General features: G+C 36.7%; 1 protein-coding gene across 2 annotated transcripts in view; it reads left to right on the top strand.

The window, feature by feature from the left end:
• The window catches only part of TBC1D30 (TBC1 domain family member 30), a 65555-nt gene that overhangs the window by 37312 nt on the left and 6784 nt on the right, over window positions 1-21459 (top strand). For both annotated transcript variants that reach the window (XM_023520588.1, XM_011373692.2), the window contains 6 exons: window positions 900-1085; window positions 5175-5343; window positions 7216-7384; window positions 10991-11096; window positions 18553-18665; window positions 20257-20396. In XM_023520588.1, coding sequence (XP_023376356.1) covers window positions 900-1085; window positions 5175-5343; window positions 7216-7384; window positions 10991-11096; window positions 18553-18665; window positions 20257-20396 — 883 coding nt within the window. The remainder of the gene's footprint in view (window positions 1-899; window positions 1086-5174; window positions 5344-7215; window positions 7385-10990; window positions 11097-18552; window positions 18666-20256; window positions 20397-21459) is intronic.

Below are 21459 nucleotides of genomic sequence, written 5' to 3' on the forward strand. Positions count from 1 at the left end.
TCTGTTTCAGACAAATGCTAAAAAAATTTATGGAAATATATATTGTATGCTTAAAAAGCCTTTGCATTATCCACATTTTTCAGCTGTTTGGAATTTCAGAATGTAATTCTCAGAGATGAAGTATTCCATATTTGAAATATTTTTTCTGTGTAAATTGTGAATTAAGACAATACACATTTTATAACAACCATGTTATTAGAAGATCTTTTATTTTTTTATTGAAGTGAATGCTAAGTCAGTAAAATGACATCAGCACCTGAAAATTGTAATCTCTGGTAATAAAATTATAGATATTGCCTTGATTAAATATTAACATTTCTGTCTATTTTATACAAATTTATAAAACAATTTGGTGGAATGATTTTTCTATTTTGGACAGAATGATTTTTATGTCTATAGTACAGGTTGTATTTTTTGCTATTTTGATTTTGCTCTTGAATACTGTTTGGAGTTTTGATAGCTAATTATTATATCATTTTTTTTAGAAAGAAATAATGTTGGCATCTATCATACATATGCTGAAATGACTTATTTTACTGGAGACATTATTAAAATAAACTTTTAATTTATATGAAATTATAATGTAATTTTTGTTAATTCTGAGACTCTATTTGTGTTAATTCTGGAAACATTGTAAGTAGAAAATTTGCCTTACTGATATTTCTCTTGAAAATGTCATATTAGAAAACATTAGGGAAAAAAAACTAAAAAAAGTTTGTTTTGGCCCACATGTATAAGTTGCATATATATTTTTAAAAACTAAAATACATGTTGGTAATCAGACTCTATTTAATGCAGAGGCAAAGAAGTAACTACAGCCTTCTCTCTCTCTTTTTTTTTTTTTTTGAGATAGTGTATAAGGAATCATTTAAAAAAATATTGTTTCTTTCTCATTGTAGGATCTTCACCGCACAGGCTGCAGTTCTTACTGTGGCCAGGAGGCGGAGCAGGACAGGGTTGTGTTGAAGCGCGTCCTTTTAGCCTATGCCCGATGGAACAAGACTGTAGGGTATTGCCAAGGCTTTAACATCTTAGCTGCACTAATTCTGGAAGTGGTGGAAGGCAATGAAGGGGATGCTCTGAAAGTGAGTATCAAGATCTGAAGAAGGCAGCTGAAATTTTTCAGAGAGTGAAATATTAGGACTACAATTTCTCTTTCTCTTCCTTGATACCCACTCCCTTCCAAGGTGTTTGCCACACCTTGGCAATTACCTATGACGCTATTTCCCCTAGGTTAAATCCAGGTCAAGTGGCAGACTCATGCAGCTGTCAAATGTGAAGAGAATGATTATGTTTTCAGTCTCACTTATAAGACATCATATTTTAAAGAAAATTAAATAGTAATTAATTATCCATTGCTGCATAATAAATTCGCTACTTAAAAGAGCAAACATGTACTACATTACAGTTTCTCTGAGTCAGGAATCTGGACATGGCTTCACTGGCTTAAAGTCACATCATTATGGCATTCAAACTGTTGTCTGGGGCTGTGGTCTCATCTGAAGGCTCAACTGGGTTGGAGCATTTACTTCCAAGTTCATACATGTGGTTGTTGGCAAGATTTAATTCCTCACAGGTAATTGGACTGAGGACCTCAGTTCCTTGCCGGCTATTAGTCAGAGGGCTCTCCATCTCACAACACAGTGGCTGGTATCCCTCAGAGTGAGTGAGAGAGTGAAAGAGTGTGAGCAAGGCAGAAGAGATTAAGTTACAGGTTTGTAGCCTAATGTCAGAAAGGACATTTCATCATTTTTGTCACATTCTATTAGAAGCCAGTCATTAGGGCCAGTTCATATTCAATGGGAAGGGCTTATACAGAGTGTGACTATCTGGAGGTGGGGATCACTGGGGTCCTGTTAGAAACTGCCTGATCCACAAGTCATGCTTAATTCTGGTTGGATCTTATTAGGTTGCTTTCTTCTTTCATATCTGGGATGAGGTGCGGAGGAAGTAGGCTGAGAATGAATGTCTATGATGGAAGAAAGGTTTGCATGGAGAAAGGCAATGGAAGTAAATTGTATTTATTATTTAATCTTTGATGCCTGGGGCCTTTATTAGTGAAAAAAACCTAGAAACACTTTGAGGTGGGACACTAGCAATTTAAGCTTATAGGTCCAAATATGACTCCATGAATGAGTCACCAGAAATAGTGTTTAAGAGAAATGAAGCATTTCAAATGTGGAGGATGGCCACTGCCTTATTTGCTTAGGGCAATATGAGTTGCTTATTCATATTTGAACCCTCAAACTGTTGTTGATTGCAATGTTTTGTGATGGATAGGATGAATATTTAGTCTTTGTATTCAAGAGCACCTCCCTTCACCACAATTCTCTGTATGACTGTGGTGAATACCTTAGTGATATTCTCAATCGCTGACCAAAGTGATATGGAAAAATAAGCAAATGTTCCTCCTCGTTTTATATACCTGAATTGTTAATCCAACTTTTCAACAGAACAGTTTTCCATTTCATAGTCATAAAAATTACACTGAAAAAAAATCGACTAAAGCTGATAGGCTGAGTAAACAAAATTGCTTCTTAATAAAAAATGTTTTAAACTAATGTATTTGATTTGTCACTGCCTCCCCCTCCAGTCTGCCTGTTTGATGAACAAGTAGCTTCAAATCTGTTTCCTTAAATACATGAATGGAAAAAGTGAGAGGGTGACTACAGATTTAGATCATGTCAGGCTGGATTTATAATTAATTCCACCATGATGTATATAAAACGAGGCAGTTAAGAATAAAGCTGTTGTAAAAATCCGCATGTAGGTTTTTGTGTGGATATGTTTTCAACTTTTTTTTGGGTGAACCTAGGAGTGTAATTATTGGGTTGCATGGTAAGAGGATGTTTAGTTTTATAAGAAACCACCAAACTATCTTTCAAAGTGACTGTATCATTTTGCATTCCCACCAGCAATATCTGAGAGTTCCTGTTCTTCCCCATCCTTGCCAGCATTAGGTATTGTCAGCATACCAGATTTTGGCCATTCTAATAGGTGTGTAGTGTTATCTTGTTGTTTTAATTTGAATTTCCTTGATGACTGCTGTGTGGAACATCTTTTCATGTGCTTATTTGCCATCTGTGTATCTTCTTTGGTTAGGTGTCTGTTAAGGTCTTTGGTCTAATTTGTAATTAGGTTGTTTGTTTTCTTGTTGAGTTTTAAGAGTTCTTTGTATATTTTGGATGACTGTCTTTTATTAGATGTGGTTTTTGAAAATATTTTCTACCAATCTGTGGCTTGTCTTCTAATTCACTTGACATTGTCTTTCACAGAGCAGAAGTTTTTAGTTTTAATGAAGTCTAGCTTATCAAGTATTTCTTTCATGGATTGTGCCTTTGGCATTGTATTTAAAAAGTCATTCCCATTCCCAAGGTCAAGTATGCTATGTTATCTTCTAGGAATTTTATAGTATTGCATTTTACATTTACGTCTATGATCTCTTTTGAGTCAGTTTTTGTGAAAGATGTAAGGCTTGTGTCTAGATTTATCTTCTTTTTTTTTTTTTTGCATTTGGATATCCTGTTGTTCTAGAACCATTTGTTGAAGAGGTTAGCTTTGCTCTATTGCCATTATTTATTCTAATTTAAAAAAAAGATTTAATGTTTGGTCTTTGAAATATAGTAGTGGGTAGAGTGACATAGCTGGTATAAGACATAGCTGGCTTTGATGTTTTTTATTAGGCTTTGAGATGCCTTTCAACAGAGAATTTCATTGTGTCACAAGAATTATTATGATAAATGGTATTTTTTATTCTTATTTTTGTGTAATTTTGATGGATCATAATTTCTTCATAAAAACTTAAGTATCTTTCTCAACATTCTATAACTTATCTTAGATGAAAAGTGCAATAACGGACTGTTACCTTTCAATTTTGCCTTCATGGTCCCATAAATCCCTCTTCTCCTTACCCATTGAACCAGAGAACTCTGCTCTGCTTGAAATCTGTTCTCCTCTTCAACTGGCCCTAGGTACTTCAGGACCTCTTCCCTCTACACAGATTGAATATACTTCTTTTACTGCTAAGCTCCTATTTTCAGGGTGACAGTACATTCACCTGGTAAGTTCTATCCTACTTAAGAAGGCTAAAGCAGATCCCTGGGCCTTCCCACTCCTGTAATAAAGATCTCGAGGGGGCCTTCTTGAGAGTTATTCCCTGCCCTTATTGACTTAGTCAAAACTATGACGCTGAAAGTAGAAATTACAAGCCAGGGATGAGGGGAAAAAATGGGCCTTTGGCAGGTCTGGGAGATAAAGTTTTTGAAAAATAGGGTTTTGCAATATGCTGGAAATCAAAATGTGAGACAGCTACTTTTCCACTACATATATGGCCAGCTATGATTTTGTTCTTAATTTTTTTTTTTTTTTTTGTGCTCTGGGGAATGAGCAGGTCTCTTAGGGGGGAAGGCACAAACAGAGCATGCCTGATGACAGAGAATGGACCAGAGATTGACATATAGAACTCATGTACGTTGCTGGGTCATTCTACTGGTTCTTGACATCTTAGAAAACGTAACACAAATAGGAAAGTCAGAATGAAAATAGTAATTTTTAAGAACTTGTGAGATAATCTTGTGAAAGAAATCCAGATTTTAAAATTTCCATTTGTTCAAATAAAACCTTGTTGCATTCTCCCAGGAGAGGGAAGTGGACAGAAAGTCAACATCAGTTCTAATAACCCAGGTTTATGGTAAGTGAATTTCGAGATGGCTACAGTGGGGGTGTTTTATGCCAGGTCAGCTCTTGGTTTTCATAGTAAGGTGATAAGACTGCTGACATCAAGGAGCCAATATTGAGATTGTTACTGCTGATGAAGCATGTGTTCTGTCACTTCTCAGAGTGAGGCCTAGGGTTGTATAATCACAGCTACTTATGGAGTGGACTCAGGTCTAGCTGCCCATCTGGAAATTTTAGACAGCAAGCAGACTTTGGGCCTGAGGTACTTTGATAAATTACTTAGATAATTATGAATTAACTTAGATAATTATACCACCTGCTCTTTACCCACGATAGAGATGAAGCTTAAAAATCCAGAACATTTGGAACTGACATATTTAAAGAATAATGTGCTTTGGCTAATAACATTTGATTCATTTGAGTATTTTCTTTCTATTTAGGACATGTTAGGATATTGGTTTTTATGAAGCAGTCTTGTCCTTTATTTTTTTCTTTAGATTATGATTTACCTTATTGATAAGGTACTTCCTGAAAGCTATTTTGTTAATAATCTCCGGGCATTGTCTGTGGATATGGCTGTCTTTAGAGACCTCTTGAGACTGAAGCTCCCTGAATTATCTCAGCACCTGGATACTCTTCAGAGAACTGCAAACAAGGAGAGTGGAGGTAGTGATGATTTAATGCTGTTATTCCTTTGAAAATATTTTACTTCTCTGATTCCACTGTACAAATGAGCTTAAATGTTGAATGGAAATACATATTTTCAGGTATTTCTGTTGGTGAGAGTTTGATACAATGAACTAGATTTCTAGAGGACAAAAACAAAACTAAAAAAATGGCCACATGTTGAACCTCTAACTGGTGGTCATGGTTAGGAAGTCAGTCAAGAATGTAATACTTCACCAGTACCAGATCAGTAACTAAAATGATATATTGTTCTCTAGATTAAGAATGGAATACATGTCTTGCCATCTAGTTAAACTCTCTAAGCTGGCACCAAACCTATAGGCCTTCTTTAAAACTGAGCTACAGGTATAATTTAGCATAAACTGTGGTTTTTCCTGAACTATTGAGCTTATGAGAGAGTGGAATATTTGTTTTCATAAAGCTGTAGGAAACAAAAGCAATTTTTTGTCCCAAATGTTTAATGTCTCTTTTATTTATTCATGCTAAGGATATATAGATTTACTTGAGATGAATCAGCCAGTTCTTGCTGGAGAAGGCTCTTCTGGACGTCCAGGTAGAATCTGAACCCTGAAGGAAGGCACTGGGTTGAGCAGAGTGGCGATGGAGATAGCTCTGCCAACAGCTCTAAGAGTTCCACTACCTAGCAGGCACCATCCAGTTTTCCCAACTACCTGAGCCAGTGTTATAATTATACCCAGTGCTTTCGCTTCCTTGGCTGTGCAGGATACCAGAAAGAAGACTCATAAGTTTATTGTGTTTCCTGTAAATGCTTTCCAGTTACTGACCCACACATTTAAATCTGGGAAAATATTAAAGGATTTTGAGGACCTCATCTATGACTAAAACACACTGGAAATTTTAGTGATACCTGGGTCATTTGAATCATCTCATTTAATTTGCCTGTGTAGGATAATATGCACTCGTGTAGATTTCATAAAGCTTCCAGATAGACCAACCTTCCTGTCCCACAGTCAGACTGCTTTACTGGCTCCATGTTTTCCCCCAAATGCCTTGAATTTGCTTATAAGGGGCAACTTCAGATTCTAGCCTGTGAACAAAGATCCTCCCTTTGTTCATAGGTAAGAAGGAAGAAAATAAGTGCAGGAGAGCGGATCTCTTTTTGCTTTTCCTTGGGTAAATGCACATTCTGACTGTAATTTGGAGGGAGGATCATTTCAAATAGCTAAATTTTATATTTCGTTAAAATATGTACTTATGCTATCACAGGAATAAGAAGGAACTATGTTTTTTAGTGAATTCAGAGACTTCAAAGTGAGCTAGATCCCAGATTTTCAAAACTGTCTATAGTTTAGTCCAAAATATTTTAAAATTTCATGTTGTTTAATCTCTAAATATTTTGGGCTTTCTCCGCTATCTTTCTGTAATCGATTTCTGGTTTAATTCCATTGTGATCTGAGAGCTATGCATAATTTAAGAAGTAGAGAAGTAATTGCTAATGAGCAATTTTATTTTTGTCAGCAGCATTTGAATAAAAGTGGACTTAGTAAGATTTTGAAAGTTGGCTTTTGCTTTCTTTTTATCCTGTTTTGGTGAGGGAAATATTCTTTTTAATTTTCAGCATCCCACAATAGGTAGAACTAAATTAAGTTTTAGGTTAAGATTTTTGAATCATAAAGAATTTGTGAAGTTCATATTATTGAGATTTTTATTAAACACACCTATGTTCTAGAAAAAGGAAGGGAAAAAAGAGGAAAGCCAGAATTTAGGAATATAAACATATCAATCAGGAAATGTAACCTATTTGGGTGGACATGGAAGACTGAAAAGAGAGAATTTCTATGTGTTGTAAATGATCAATTCTGAAAAAGTGTAGTGTTTGTTTTATTTCAGGTGGATATGAGCCCCCACTTACGAATGTCTTCACGATGCAATGGTTTCTGACTCTCTTCGCTACGTGCCTCCCTAACCATACCGTTTTAAAGATTTGGGATTCAGTCTTCTTTGAAGGTTCAGAAATCATCCTAAGGGTGTCACTGGCTATCTGGGCAAAATTAGGAGAGTAAGTGATTTTCCCATTCTGTTCTGTTCTGTGGTGTTGGGGGCCTTAGGCAATTTTTGAACTCTAACATGTATAGCATCAATATGTAAGTGTGAGGAAAAGAGAAAATTGTGACCTGTGTGCAGTTGCTTTAGCTTTCTGAAATCTTATCTGGCTCATTCCTGATTGTTGGAGGCAGATGGATTCTATTTTAGAGGAGGGGCAGGCTTTTTCAGGCCTGTAATTCTCTTCCTCCTCCTCAGTGCTAATGTCCTGGCTGATTTATTCTTTGTCAGCATCTCTCTGGACACTAGCTGGGGAGAGGGAGAGGTAGAGGAACTTAGATGGTTGAGGAGCTAGAAGATCTGGAAATGAGTAGGTGGATTTTGTTAGTTAATATTACAGTTTGGATTATGTTTGTTCTGCCTTTCAGGGCTGAAAATAAAATGAGATAATATGTATAAGGTGTCAAGCATGGTTCTTGGTACATAGTCAGTAGAACATATGGAACATATTTCCTTTCATCAAGAATTAATTCTGTGTGGAAATCTATTACTATCAAACACATTGCCAAATAGATTTTACTTAAATTCTTTATTAGTAACAGGGCTGAATAAACTAGGGTATTTTCACTCATCACAAACATGTTATGACTGTTACATTAAAATTCTACCTTTTAGGTAATGGAAGAAATATTAGGATAAAATTGTCATAGTTAACTTAAGATATAGAGAAGTTTTTAGTGTTTCTTTTCTAGAACTATAAATGATTTGAGTGCATACCCGTAATAGACATGTTAGAAAACTAATAAATCACTGCCAGTGTTTTGTTTCAAAAGCCTTTTAACTAATCTTTTTATTTGTGATAAGTTGTTTCCTGGGAGACTTGCAGCATGTTTTACTTTTTGCAAGAAAGATCCACCAACTATCAATTCAGGGGTTTAAAAAAATCACTATTGTGTGTAAGTATTTTTAAAGATCACATAGCTCCTGTGCCTTTGTTTTATTGTACATTGCTTTGTAGTAAGGTAAATAAATTCATCTGTGGGGGATTTTGTGTGCTATTTACATATCTTTTTCATTTTCTCTCAATATATACCTCTTTCTACAGTCATGTATTTCCAACCTACTCTATGTAAGCTCTTTGAGCTTTGGTAGTTTCTCTGAGTGTGATAGTCCAGTTACTGAGTAACCTGCTTATAGGATTAAAATAGTAAAGCACTTTACTATATGCTGACTCGGTTATAGCCACCTTTGGGTTAGTTTTTAATTATGTGGTGGAAGGAAAAGAGGTGATTCTGGTTTTATTCACATCTATCCATTATTCGTAGGATTAGAATTTATTGGTATGGTCATCTCAGAGATGTCATACTGTTGAAATAATAATAGCTACACTTAAAACCCAATTTTCTTTGAGTGCTTGGAATGGACAAGCTCTAAGCCCTTTAGATATAAAATTAACTCATTTACTATTCACCATCATCCCATGAGTTAGGTCCTATTATCATCCCCGTTTTACAGGTGTGGGAACTGAGGTACAGAAATGTTAAGTAAATTGCCCAAAGTTACCCAATTAATAAGTGGAAGGGTCTGAATTTGAACCCAGCTATCCTGGCTCTAAAATCTGTGCTTTTAATAATGTGAATCTTCTCATAAGAAATGGGTGCTGTTTATGCAATTCAAGGGATATATGAATCAGACTGGTAGAATTAATTTTAAGTATTTCAGAGTGTTTGGTTGTTATAATTCTACATGTTTTGAGTATGTGACTTGTTAAGCGAAAGAGAAGGTAACCAACACACACCATCAGGTGCCTACAATGCTATCATTATGTTAGGTAGTCTAAGCACGTGGTCTCATTTGATTCTCCTTATAACCCTGTAAAGTAGATGGGGTTATTTTCCATGTCTTCCCAGGTGAGAAAACTACCCTAGAAAGGTTAATTAACTAGTTCAAGTTCACACAGCTCATGAGTAGCAGAGCTGGGACTTAATCCTGGATCTTTCTGACTCCAGTGCCTATGATGATTCCCACAAACTTTCCACTGGAAAAATCATAAACAGCATATAAGTAATCTTCAGTTTATGTATACCTGAGTAACATATGTACCATCTATATGGTTATTCATGGGACCTCTTCTTTCACTTTACTTCTGCAACTTGAAATTTCTTCATCTTATTCACACCAAGGATACTTTTGGACTGTGTAGGATGTAGACCGTTGGCTCCCTTTTACTGGCATCTCTTTTGCGTGTCCTTTCTCCTCTGACCCTACTGTTTTGGCTTGCTCTCTCATTACCTCATGCCTGGCTTGTCTTGGTGTATCTTCCATGGTGTCCCCATCATACCCATACTTGCCATGTTGCCTCCAGGCTGACCTTGCCAAGGGCAAATCTGTTCCCATATTTCCTATTAAGAGCCTTGCCTATTAAGATTCTTGCTCTGAAGGGGCTCAGCAGGCAGGTGAGGCCTTTGCGACCCCTCTTTGCAGCTTTCTACCCTGCACTCTCAGGGGCTCCCTCTGGCCATGCAGCCACCCCCACTCTGGTCAGATGAAGATGCTTACAGATCTCTGGGTAGGTCCTGCTCTCTCCTGCATTTGTGTCTTTGGAATGCTTTTTCTTCCTTGTCAACCTGAAGAATATTTTTCAAAACTCATCTTCAGTGTTATTTCTCTTCCTCATCCCCCAGGGTAAACTTAACCACTTTTTCATTTATGCCCACATACTACTCTGTATTTTCCTAATAACGCTTCAACAATTAATTAAATTAATTTATTTACATGATTGTGGCAATGAGATTTAAACAGCACTCCAGAGCCTGAAGCTTTTCTATCATATTTTTTTGGATGACTCTATGGAAATCCCCCAACATTAGCATATGTCAAAGTGTGGTTGGTGGGCAAATACACAAAGGACGTCATAGTAGATAAAATAAATACACAGTGCTCTTTGCTTTGGACTACTGCTCCCCCCACTCCCCCCAAAAAAAGATTAAAGTCTACCTTGCTCCACAGGTTGCCAGGTAACAGATTCTTTATTTACATGTAGAACCAAATGCAAGGAGCAGGGTATAATCTCCAACTAGCAGCAGTGCCCTGAGAAGAACTGAAAAAATTCTGCCTGTAAAAACATTCTGTGGACTGATAAAAGATGCAGATAAAGTTCTCGTATTTCTCATCTTTTCCTTCTCCTGTGGTTTGGTTTCAGTCATCAATGATACAACAGTTTGTAGATTAGGAGCAACAGATTTCTTACTGGGGATATTTGTTCTTCATAACCAATTTCATCGTTATGATTTCTGATCAGTGGCTGATATGCTGATGTGTAAATGTGTCACATGGAAGCAATAAAGGTGCCACTGGTGGGGCTGTGAGACTGGGGAGCAGTGTAGGAAAAACGGAAACTCATTGTGTAATAAGTAGCTCTAAGTTGCCTTTGGTATTTTTTATCTTTTTTCTACATACAGCAGTCTGTACTGTGAGTGTGTCCCAGGATTTTGATTTTTGTTGATTGCTAACTTGATTGATATAATGCAAGAGGCAACATATCCTATTGTACTGCAGCACATACCCAATAGATAGCATGGGTGTCCAAAACAATTCCTTGTTCTGTCCTTTCTTCATCTAGGCAGATAGAATGTTGTGAAACAGCAGATGAATTCTATAGCACCATGGGGCGCCTTACCCAGGAGATGCTGGAGAATGATCTTCTGGAAAGCCATGAACTCATGCAGGTGAGTGGACAGCTCGTCCTGCCTTGGCTTGGAATTCTGAGTACCGTGGGAACAAGTAGTGCCAGAGCAGTGGTCTTGGGAAATGTATTTAGCCAGCCCTCAGATTGAGTTTTTCAGTTGACCAAGAGCTTATATGTAATTTGATAAGAATTTTAACTATGTCACAAGAGGAAGGAAGAAATGAATAATGGATATTTGTTGTGGCTTTCATTCAAATTGCATTGCTTAAAAATCTGGAGGTGCAACACAAAAATAAATTTTAAAAAAATGACAAAAAAACCCCACAAAAACCCAAATCACCAGATGCTTATTCTGAATCTGATTCTTAGCCTTCTTAAGGGAAGACTTATAGGGTGAAATAATTATTTCGTGAGAGGAATTATTGAAGATAAAAAGATTATTCAAGTCAGCATTTTGGTTTGTTTTGCTCACATTTTCAATTCATGTTATATATGAATCATAAATTTCGATATGAAAGACTTGAAAGATTTTGCTATTTTTTGGTATGTTACTCTATCTCGATATTCACCAAGTCACTGAAATCAACAGAGTATAGAAAAGAGCAGATTTGTTAGCAATCTCTCTTCCATTAGGTCCTATGACGTAATTATCCTCATTCTCCTCCAAGGCTTCTGACCTCTTCTTCTCTTCCTGGTTCTTCCTCTTCTTGCCCACTGACCAACTGTGGCTCTTTCCAAGGCTGTCCTTGGGCCTTAGTTCCTTCCTTCTCTGTCATTTCTGTCTTTTCTTGGTTTCGAAATTTACTTTTATGATGGGGTTCATGCTTGAGGTCATTTTTGGGTGCTGGGGCTCATGCAGCAGGATACGAAACAAACACCCAGGCCCTGATTTAGGACTTAAGAAGTGTGGAACTTCCATTCCTTTGTTCATTTCCCCGCATCCACAGCTCCTTCTTGGAATCCTTTACATTTAGCAGTTACTCAATTTATTGAGAATACTGATCACTTGATACAATTTTTCTGAACATTCATTTTTTTATTTAAATTTTTCTTCGCATTTCATCTCTTCTTTATTCCTTCTTGTCTTAGAGAAGGAAGTATTCTATCTGACCCTGACATCTGTGCTTGATTTTGACTCTTCTCACTTTGCCATTGCTTCATTACTCATTCTCTCTTGGAGAGAAGTACCTTTTATTGAGCATTGCTCTGTATGCCAGGTCTATGCTTGGCATTTTCCATATATGAGATCCTTTACATCCTACAGAACTGCCCGATTCATATGCCCAAAGCAGGACTGAGATATCATCCCTTCTCCCTCACTTATGAAACTTCAGAGGCTACTCACTGCCTACAAAACAAAGCATGGATTTCTCAGCTTACCATTTAATGCTCTTAACTATCTGTGTTAACTAATTAACTTATGTTTTCAGCCCGAAGTTTCCATTCCTCTGTTTTGTACCCTTGACCTATTCTAATTGAGCCAATCTATCTTTCTTGTTCCCAGAAATGCCAGGGGATATGCTTCCTCTTTACCTTTGCTCTATCTGCTTGATCTTTCTCTTTTACCTTCATATGTTTAAGGCCTTCTTCCTTGAGAAAGTTCGGTTCAGATGCCATCTACTTTATGAAACATTCTCTGATAGTCTCAACTAAAATAATCTCCTATTTCTTTGAATCACCACAACATTTTCTTTGTACCTCTCTTGTAAACATTCATCTCTACTTTGATTTGAGACTATATCTCTCTTTTTCTTCTTTGAGATTGTATTTTATTTCCTTAGTGGTATTTTAAGTTCCTTGAGGACAAGGACTATGATTTGCTCATAACATGTAGTGCTTTGCCTTTTACTAGAGGTGCTCAATACATTTATTCATTGAGCAAACATCTTGAGAGTCTGTGATTAATTTTCTGTCTTCTCTTTTTCAATAAATGTTTGCTGAATTAACCAACACTTGTAGGTGATGGCCTTCCTTCCAGATTCCTTCTGATTCCTTTTGACTGTGAATAAAAAACAATCAACATTTTGCTGCCAATAATAGTCTATACTAAGTAATAGTCTACACTTATGACACGTTTGGCCATGTCATTATTCTTCAAAAAACCTTCAGTGCTTCCTTGTTATTAACTATATTAAGTAAAATGCTTCAGTCTAGTTTCCTAGGCCCTATATTAACTTCTGCAAATATTTATTGAACTACTCTATGTGTCAAAAGTCTTCCTTAAGGGAATTAATGTCTGATTTTACCTTTGAATACAAATAGCAGTTGGTCAGGCTCTGTGTGTGTATGCGTGTATGCGTGTGTACATATACATAGGTGAATGCACGTGCCGGGGTGTATGTGCATATGTGTTGGTGGCAGTGGTACAGAGCAGAGAGGCAGTTCTTGGTTGAGGGGGCAGCGTGAGCAAAGGCATGGTAGTGGCAACCTTTATGGTGTGTGAAGAAAACTATAAGGAGTTTGATATGCAGGGTTGGGTTGTGGAGGACCAAAACCCATGGCAAGGAGCTTGGACCCGATCTCTTAGGTCAGTGGTTGTGTAATATGCTTGCAGGAGTTGTAGGGCTTCTGCGGAGCCTTTGGAAGGGTAGAAGAGCTGTGGACCTGAAAGCTTTTAAAGAGAGGAGGTAAATGGTCTGAGTTTTTTTTTTTTATGTCAACTACATGGGTAGTTCTGTGAAAGGTGAACTTGAAGAGGTCAAGTCTGATAGCAGTAGGCCTGTGAGGAGGGAGTGAAAGGTAGAAACAAAATTGGAACAGAGGCAATACTTAGAAGGTGAACTTGATAGGACTCCGGCATGGAAAATGGATGTGGCGTGAGGGAGAAAGAAATGGAGAAAACAAGGGCAATTTTTATGTTTCTGGCTTAGGTATAAGAGGGTAAGATTATGGGGAAGGTAAGTTCGTTTTCAGAGGGATTGTGTTGCAGGTGTGCTTTGGCTGCCCTATTCCTTACCTATCCAGAGATATTTCTCACTATTTCACAATCAGAACCTACTGCACTGTCATAGCTCTGTTCCCACTCTTAGGCCTTGCACATTCCTGTGAGAAGGCTTGTGGTTCCTTCCGACACTTACTCTGTCTGTGAAAACCCGTACCCAGCCGCCTGGATCCTACTCAATCTCTTTTCTCCCCCGCTCCCCACAGAGCCTCTGTTACCTCGCTTCTCATTGATGAGACCTCCTCTGGTACCCCTCGGTACTTAGAGTTTTCAACAGTTGATTTAATGCTACTTACAGATTATTTTATATTGTTTGGTATTTCTCAAATATGTTAATCTTATTTTTCTACTGAAGTATCAAGTTCCTCAATAGGGGCTTCATTACTCTGTATCTCCATAACACCAGTGTAGTGCTAGGAATACACCTGGTCGCTCAACGAATGCACAGAATTATAGTACATTAGAACTTGAGGCAATAGTGTTCAAACTCAACTTTGTATAAGAAACATCTCAGGAGTGCATTAAAATGCAAGTGTTTGGTTCATGGGTGGTTCCGATGCAGATGGCTTTTAAACAACACTTAAGAGAAACTCTGGCTTAAAAGAAGCTTAAAGATCAACTAACCTAATGCTGTTACTTTATAGAGAGGAAACTAAGACTTTGAGAGTGAGCATCTTGCCAATTTCTTAGGTTGTCTAGTGGCAGACACAGGACTGGAACTCAAGTCCCCAACTCCTCACCTAGTGATTTTTCCCCACCACCCAACACACTGCTTCCACCTTGTTCAAAACATGTCTATCTAAAAGCTGAAATCCTCTTTAGAAGAATAAGGCAACATTTTATTTCACTTCAAGTTCAAACATTGCCAGAACAAATGAGAGCTGTGTTGAGATATAACCGCCGTCTTTGTCTGCTAGGAATTTCCAACCTTAGGGATTAGGAGAAAAGAGAACCACCTCATTACCTTACTTTAAGAGAATCCTGAGGGAGAAAGCATAGGCTGTGGCTTGACTGATTAGATTCCATTTTAGTAGTGTGTCTCCTGCCAAAGAAAACATCTGGGTGAAGATAAACTGAGCCTAATTTTATACAACTTATGTTTTCATGTTTCTTGTAAAAGCATGTCAATAATGAAAAAAAAATATATAATTCCTTTTCAGCAGTACCTAAATATAAATGTCTATGTAAGTGTGTTGGTAGTTTGGATAGTAAATAGACTTGTTGGTTTTCCTTGGCATCATAGAGTATTAAGGAGAGAAATGCTGAATGTCATTTCAAGCCACTCTCCTTTCTGTATTCACTCAAAAAAAATTATTGTAATGGCTGTGATCCAGTTATGGTGGACCTTAAATCTGTCAGCAAATCTGAAATGGCTCCAGATGAAAAATGTAGACTGCATGTAAAGTTTTTTATTTTTGAGCTGAAGAGATGAAAAGATTCTCCCTGTTTGGTCTTCCCCATTTCTTTCCAGTTCTAAGTGCCAGGCACAAAATAATCTATTTTTCACCCCTGTAAATCAGATCTTTTTTTTTTTCTTTTTAATTAACAATCGCTATTTAAAAACACTGATAGTGTTAGAAAAAGAGATTTGGGGAATGCCAATAATATAGTGTACATGGATTTCAGCATGACTTTTGACAAAGTCTCTCATGAATTCTTTGAGGGCAATGTACGAAAAGTTAGATGCATTTATTAGAAGAGTTCATAGGTGCTTGGAAAAACCGAACCCAAAGTGCTTGTCAATAATTTACTGTTTCCTAGGAGAGCTCTCAGGTGCCACAAGGCAGGATCTACACTTGGACTGTTCACTATTTTCCATCAGTGATGGGGTGGAAATTATAAGGATGTGGATGCTTGTTCAATAGAAGGATAATGTTTGATTAATTAGTGCTGTCAAAAATTGAAACCGTCTGCCCTGCAAAATAGTGCGTGCTGAAAGTGTTTAGGCAGTGCCTTTATGACCATCTGTTGGAGGTGCTTTAGAGGGAACTCCTGCCTGGGAGGGAGGTTGAACTAAATTATGTTTAAATTCTTTCCTTATCCTAAGATTCTATTAGTGTACTATGTTTTGGCTCTAAGATGATGAGTAAAATTACTTTCCTGGAATTGTTTGCAAGTCGCTGACTTACAAAGTTGGAAACTGGAGCTTTTTAGGTACCCTGAGCACTGTGGTGGTATGCCAGGGAGACATAGTCATGGGATAAACATGCATTCAGATATGTGAGACCTTCAGATTAGTGAGTGACTATATGCGGAAAAGTACTATAGACGCTTGTTTCAGGCACACTTTGAAGGACTAACTAAAAGTAAATAATAGAGAAAAGAAGACCAGAAATAGAAAATGAAAGCTCAATGGAGACAATTTTCTTTTCAGTCAGATGCTTTTAGCTAAGTAGACCTTGAAGGAGCTTACTAGGAACCCAGGTCATCTGCCCTGAGGCAGGATGGGACGAAGTAGGGGCAGGATGTACTTCCTATTCCTTTCTTATAAACTTCTTTTATGAAGTTGGACAAGGGAATTTACTGATAACTTTCTATAAAACTGGCGAAAATAAAACAGCTAGTTACTCATTAATCGTCTTCAGTGAGACATTGTTCTTCCTTTGGAAGGGATTTTGAAATTCCTAGCATTAATAATTTAATCTTTTGAGCTCGAATCCAAATGGCATGGGTTTCTTAAATATCTGAATCAATTTTCTAAATCGTTAAGGAAAAAAGGTGCTGTGAGTGAGGGGCAGGCTGACTCTTGACCCAGCAGTGGGACCACATTTGGTTTGGGATCACATCGGTCATACTGCTCCACGGAAGCACAAGCTGAGGTGTCGTGCTCCGGCCCTAAAACTGGGGTGCTGAGGAGAGGATTTCACATCTCTCCCTTCCCTCAAAAGGGTATATGGAGATATAACAGCAAGGAGGGAAGAATTCTGTGCTGGCAATAAGGCAGCTTTTTGAGTGATGAGCTGTTGGCAACCTTTGCAAGATCAAAGAATGTGACAGTTAATTCTGACCATGTTATTAATGAACTTAGATGAAGTATTTCAGGCAAACAGAATGTATTAAAATAATATAATGAAACTTACATACCCATCACACAGCTTGAGAAATAAAACATTAATGACACAGTTGAACACCCTCATATTCTTCTCTCTGATCTCACCACGTCCTCTCCTCTCCTCAGGTAATCACAATCCTGAGATTCATACCCTTCATTTTTCAGGCGAGGAGAAGGAGGCCCAGAGAGATTGGGAACTGGCCAATCTCATACTCCAGACTAGTAGGAACCACAAAATGCCTTCTGCTTCTTTCCATGGGGGAACAGTTCATTGTTAGTACATTTGTACTGCTTCTCAGCCTTTTCAGTATAATCAACTATGTAGTGTATGAGATAGGACAGTTTAGAGATGACTGTTGTGGTCCCTATGAGCTGTATAGCTTTGCATAATAATCAATGGAGAATCGAAGGGAAGGGATGTTAACCAACACTTACTTGTTTGGAGCCTGGGGATTGTACAGTGATATATAAGTGGATACCATGAAGTTTGGGTATCCAGTCGGATGTACAGACTGTTTAGGATAAAAATTGCAGTTGGCTATCTCAGTGGTGGCTCTGAGCTATAAAGTGAAACAGTACCATAGTTAAGACTCTTTCAGAGCTCTCCTTTTCCTACCTGTGCAGTTATTAGATATCTCCTCTAAGCCTTCAGAAATAGTCCTGCTGAAATGAAAAATAACACTTTAAAATATTTTCCTAGAAAGTATCAGGGTATTTTTCTGAATAGCTTTCTGAGAGAAAGGAAAGTTAGTAGATTAACATACTTTTTTTTTTTTTTTTTTTGGTGAATAAGAACCTTAAGGATTGAAGAAACAATGTAATTAAATTTTTGGAGCAATTAAGTTTTAATAAAATTAAGAGAGCAAATAAGATTACTTTCCTCCTGATGATAGAATGATATATAATTTTGAAATTCTGAAAGAAGCACAGGTGCTTTTCTCAATTTTATTTATAGATTTTTAACAGCCTATGCTTTTACACGATTACTTTTTTTTCTTTAACAATAACAGCTAACAATTTTCACCTAGAATTCATTCACAGATATTTGAAAAGGTGGTATCTTTGGAGAAGTGTGCAGTCGATCACATGACCATCCACTAGACTTAATTTTATCCAGCAGGCTGACATTAAATGTCTATAAAAATCATCAAATAAAGCTTCGAAAAACAAACACTACATACGAAGAACACTGATGGGTTCTTTATTAAGAAAATAAGAGAGTGGTGGATTTCTGAATTAACCTATCCCTGAAACGAGCAGAAGGAAGTCACCAGTTGGAATACCCAGTTGCAGCTGGGTTGATTTGAGAGAGAGCTCACTGTTGTGTTTATCAGCATTCTTCTGTCTTTCTCTGAAGCAGATATTGAAGTAGAATCTTTCCACCCGCTGTTTAAGAAGCAGTATTTACTTTTTCATGCTCAATTTATAATGCCTTTCCAGGACTGATAAAGAGTTATTTAAGGCCCCTATTTCAGGCTTGGCATTTTTGCTTTTGTTTTTCAGACTGTTTATTCTATGGCTCCATTCCCTTTTCCACAATTGGCAGAGTTGAGGGAAAAATACACGTATAACATCACACCATTCCCAGCAACAGTTAAACCCACCTCAATTTCTGGGTAAGGCCTTTTGTTTTAAATCTCGTTGTTTTCATGATAGAAGACTTAATACCTTAATTTGTTATTGTAATTTAATAGCTGTTAAACCCTAGGGACATATTCAAAGTAATTTGGTACTTAAAATCTGAATATTTCTTTCTCAAAGGTTTTGATTTAAATTCAAAAGAGAGGTTTTTAAAAGTGTACTTTCCAAGGAAGATTGGAACATAAACTGAAGGGCTATTTAGAAACCCCACAACTTAGTTAAAAATATCAAATATTAAAAATCTTAATAATTAAAATTGTGTAGAAATGGTGCATGAAGAGACAGATGAGCTAATTTAAACTACAGTAAAGATCAGAAATTGACTATTATATATACAGGAGTTTAGTATATGAAAACTTAGCACATCAAATCAATCGTAAAAAGTTATACTACTTAGTAAATGGTGCTGGGTTAATGAGACCTAATCTGGAAAGAAATAAAGTTAGAGTCATGCTTCACATCATACATCAGGATAAATTCCATATAGATGAAAGAGTTAAATGGAAAAAAGGAAATATGATTAGCAGAATAAAATGTGGAAGAATGGCTTTACTTGTTTGGAATTGGGAAGGCCTCAGTAATGGACTCAAAATGAAAAAAAAAATAAAGGAAAAAAATAAGCACTTTAAAAATAATTTTCTACATGACTAAAAACAAAGCAGAACAGAATAGAACCTCCATAAGCAGATACAAAAATATTTGTGGAAAAATATTTGTAACTGATATCTCTCAATATAAATTCTTAGAAATTAATAAAAATGATCACCTAACTGAAAAGTTATAAAAGGATAGGAATAGGTAACTTACATAAAAGTCAGCATCACTTGTAGTAAGAGAAATTTAGCTTATAACTAGATTAAGAGCCTTTTTTTTTTTTTTACCTATCAGATAAACAAAAATTCAGAAGTTTGATGTGCACTCTCTTAATAAAGCTATATGGTAACAGATACACATTGCTGGTGAGAGGTTAATTGCTACAGGATTTGTGGCAAGCAATTTGGCAGTATTTACCAAAATTACTAATGCATATATCCTTTGACCCAGCAATTCTACATTTATGAATTATCCCACAAATATATTTGTACACATGCAAAACACAGTATGTACAAGGTTATTTATTGCAACATTGCTTGTAATATAGTGTAATATTGCAAACCACTCAAGTGTACATCATTAGTACCTGGTTCCATAACACGAGCTACATACATACAATACAATACAAAAAGCATGAGGAAGCTCTTTGTATGAATATGGAGAGATTTCTTAGGTGAACGAAAGCAAGGTGCAGAAGAGTATGTATAGTATATTAATATTTATGCAAAAGAGGAGAAAAGTAAGACTGCATAGTCATATTTGCTTATCTTTGCATAAAGAAACTGAAGAACATGTAAGAAGCTAGTAACTAATTGGTCACCTCTGGGACTTAGGTGGGACAAGAACTGGGCAGAAGTTGGACCAGGATGGGAGAGAGACTTTCATTTAAACCATGTGACTGTATTACTTATTTTTAAAAAAATACCATTATTTTCTTTGAATATTTCTTTTTTTTCTTTTATGTTTTCCAAGGCGACATGGTAAGGTCAGAGATAGTGATGAAGAGAATGACCCAGATGATGAAGATGCTATTGCTAATGCAATAGGGTGTCTTGGACCTTTCAGTGGGCTCCTGGCACCTGAACTGCAGAAGTACCAAAAGCAAATGAAAGGTAAAAATGTGGCTCTCTATTCATCACAGTGTGTTGGTTCACTATACAGAGGTATTATTATGGTGTCTTATAAATGCCTATTGTTTCCTGATTATCACTATTAAAGATCCTTATTAAAAATTGTCTGTTACTTTACCACTTAGTAGAATCTCTCTCTGTTATGTACATAATACATGTTACATGCATGTTACATACATAATACATATCTTTTTTTTTTTAAGATGATATTTGCCCCTGCACCACCCCCATCTGATTCAACTTTGTGTGCTCGGTTCCTTAGCATAGAGCCTGGAATATAATAGATGCTACCTACATTCTATATGAGTTTAATTGAATTCATTCTAGATAGCTTCTCTTCTGCTATAGAAATACCCTCTGAGTTTAAAACATTGCAGTAGCCTCTAGTTGAATTTGAGTAAAAAGAAGCTCATTAAATCATGAGACATTCTTTCAGATTCTTCCACTTAGTCTGTGGTTTGTAGTTGCAAAGAGATAACATCATCCACCAGTTCTATTAAGGGTTTTATTTATTTTTTATTTTTATTTATTTTTTTAAACAAAACAGAATGAGTTTACTTCCTCTTCTACTGGACTTTTCTTCAGATCTTTAAGGGCAGCCATCGTGTCCCCCAAAGCTTTCTCCAGGGTCCAAGTTCAAAATTTCTTTAAGTATTCCTCATAAGATATGACTTTCAGAAATTTTAATATTTTATAAATTCACTTCTAAATGCCCTGCAGTTTGGTAGTGTTCCTCCTAAAATGGGATGCTCTGAGTTCAATGCCATGCTATATTTTTTTCTTGTGTAGAATGGACTTCCTGTGGTCTAGACATCGATAAGGAACTCTTTTGAAGTATTTATGGTTCTCTCACTGTTCTTTCCCATTTTGAGAGGTAGCTCTTCCTTTAGGGTATTTATTCTACTTCTAGTTTGAAGACCATTCTCCTTGCTAAAAGGGGACAAAAACAGAGTAGGTGTCAGGTACTTTTGCATTCTCTTTGTCATCTGCTAACTTTATACCACCTTCTCAAAGTCATGGGGGTATCTTCTCATCATTTTTGTTC

The sequence above is a fragment of the Pteropus vampyrus genome, unplaced genomic scaffold, assembly GCF_000151845.1.
Source record: "Pteropus vampyrus isolate Shadow unplaced genomic scaffold, Pvam_2.0 Scaffold9, whole genome shotgun sequence".
Classification (NCBI taxonomy): Eukaryota; Metazoa; Chordata; class Mammalia; order Chiroptera; family Pteropodidae; genus Pteropus; species Pteropus vampyrus.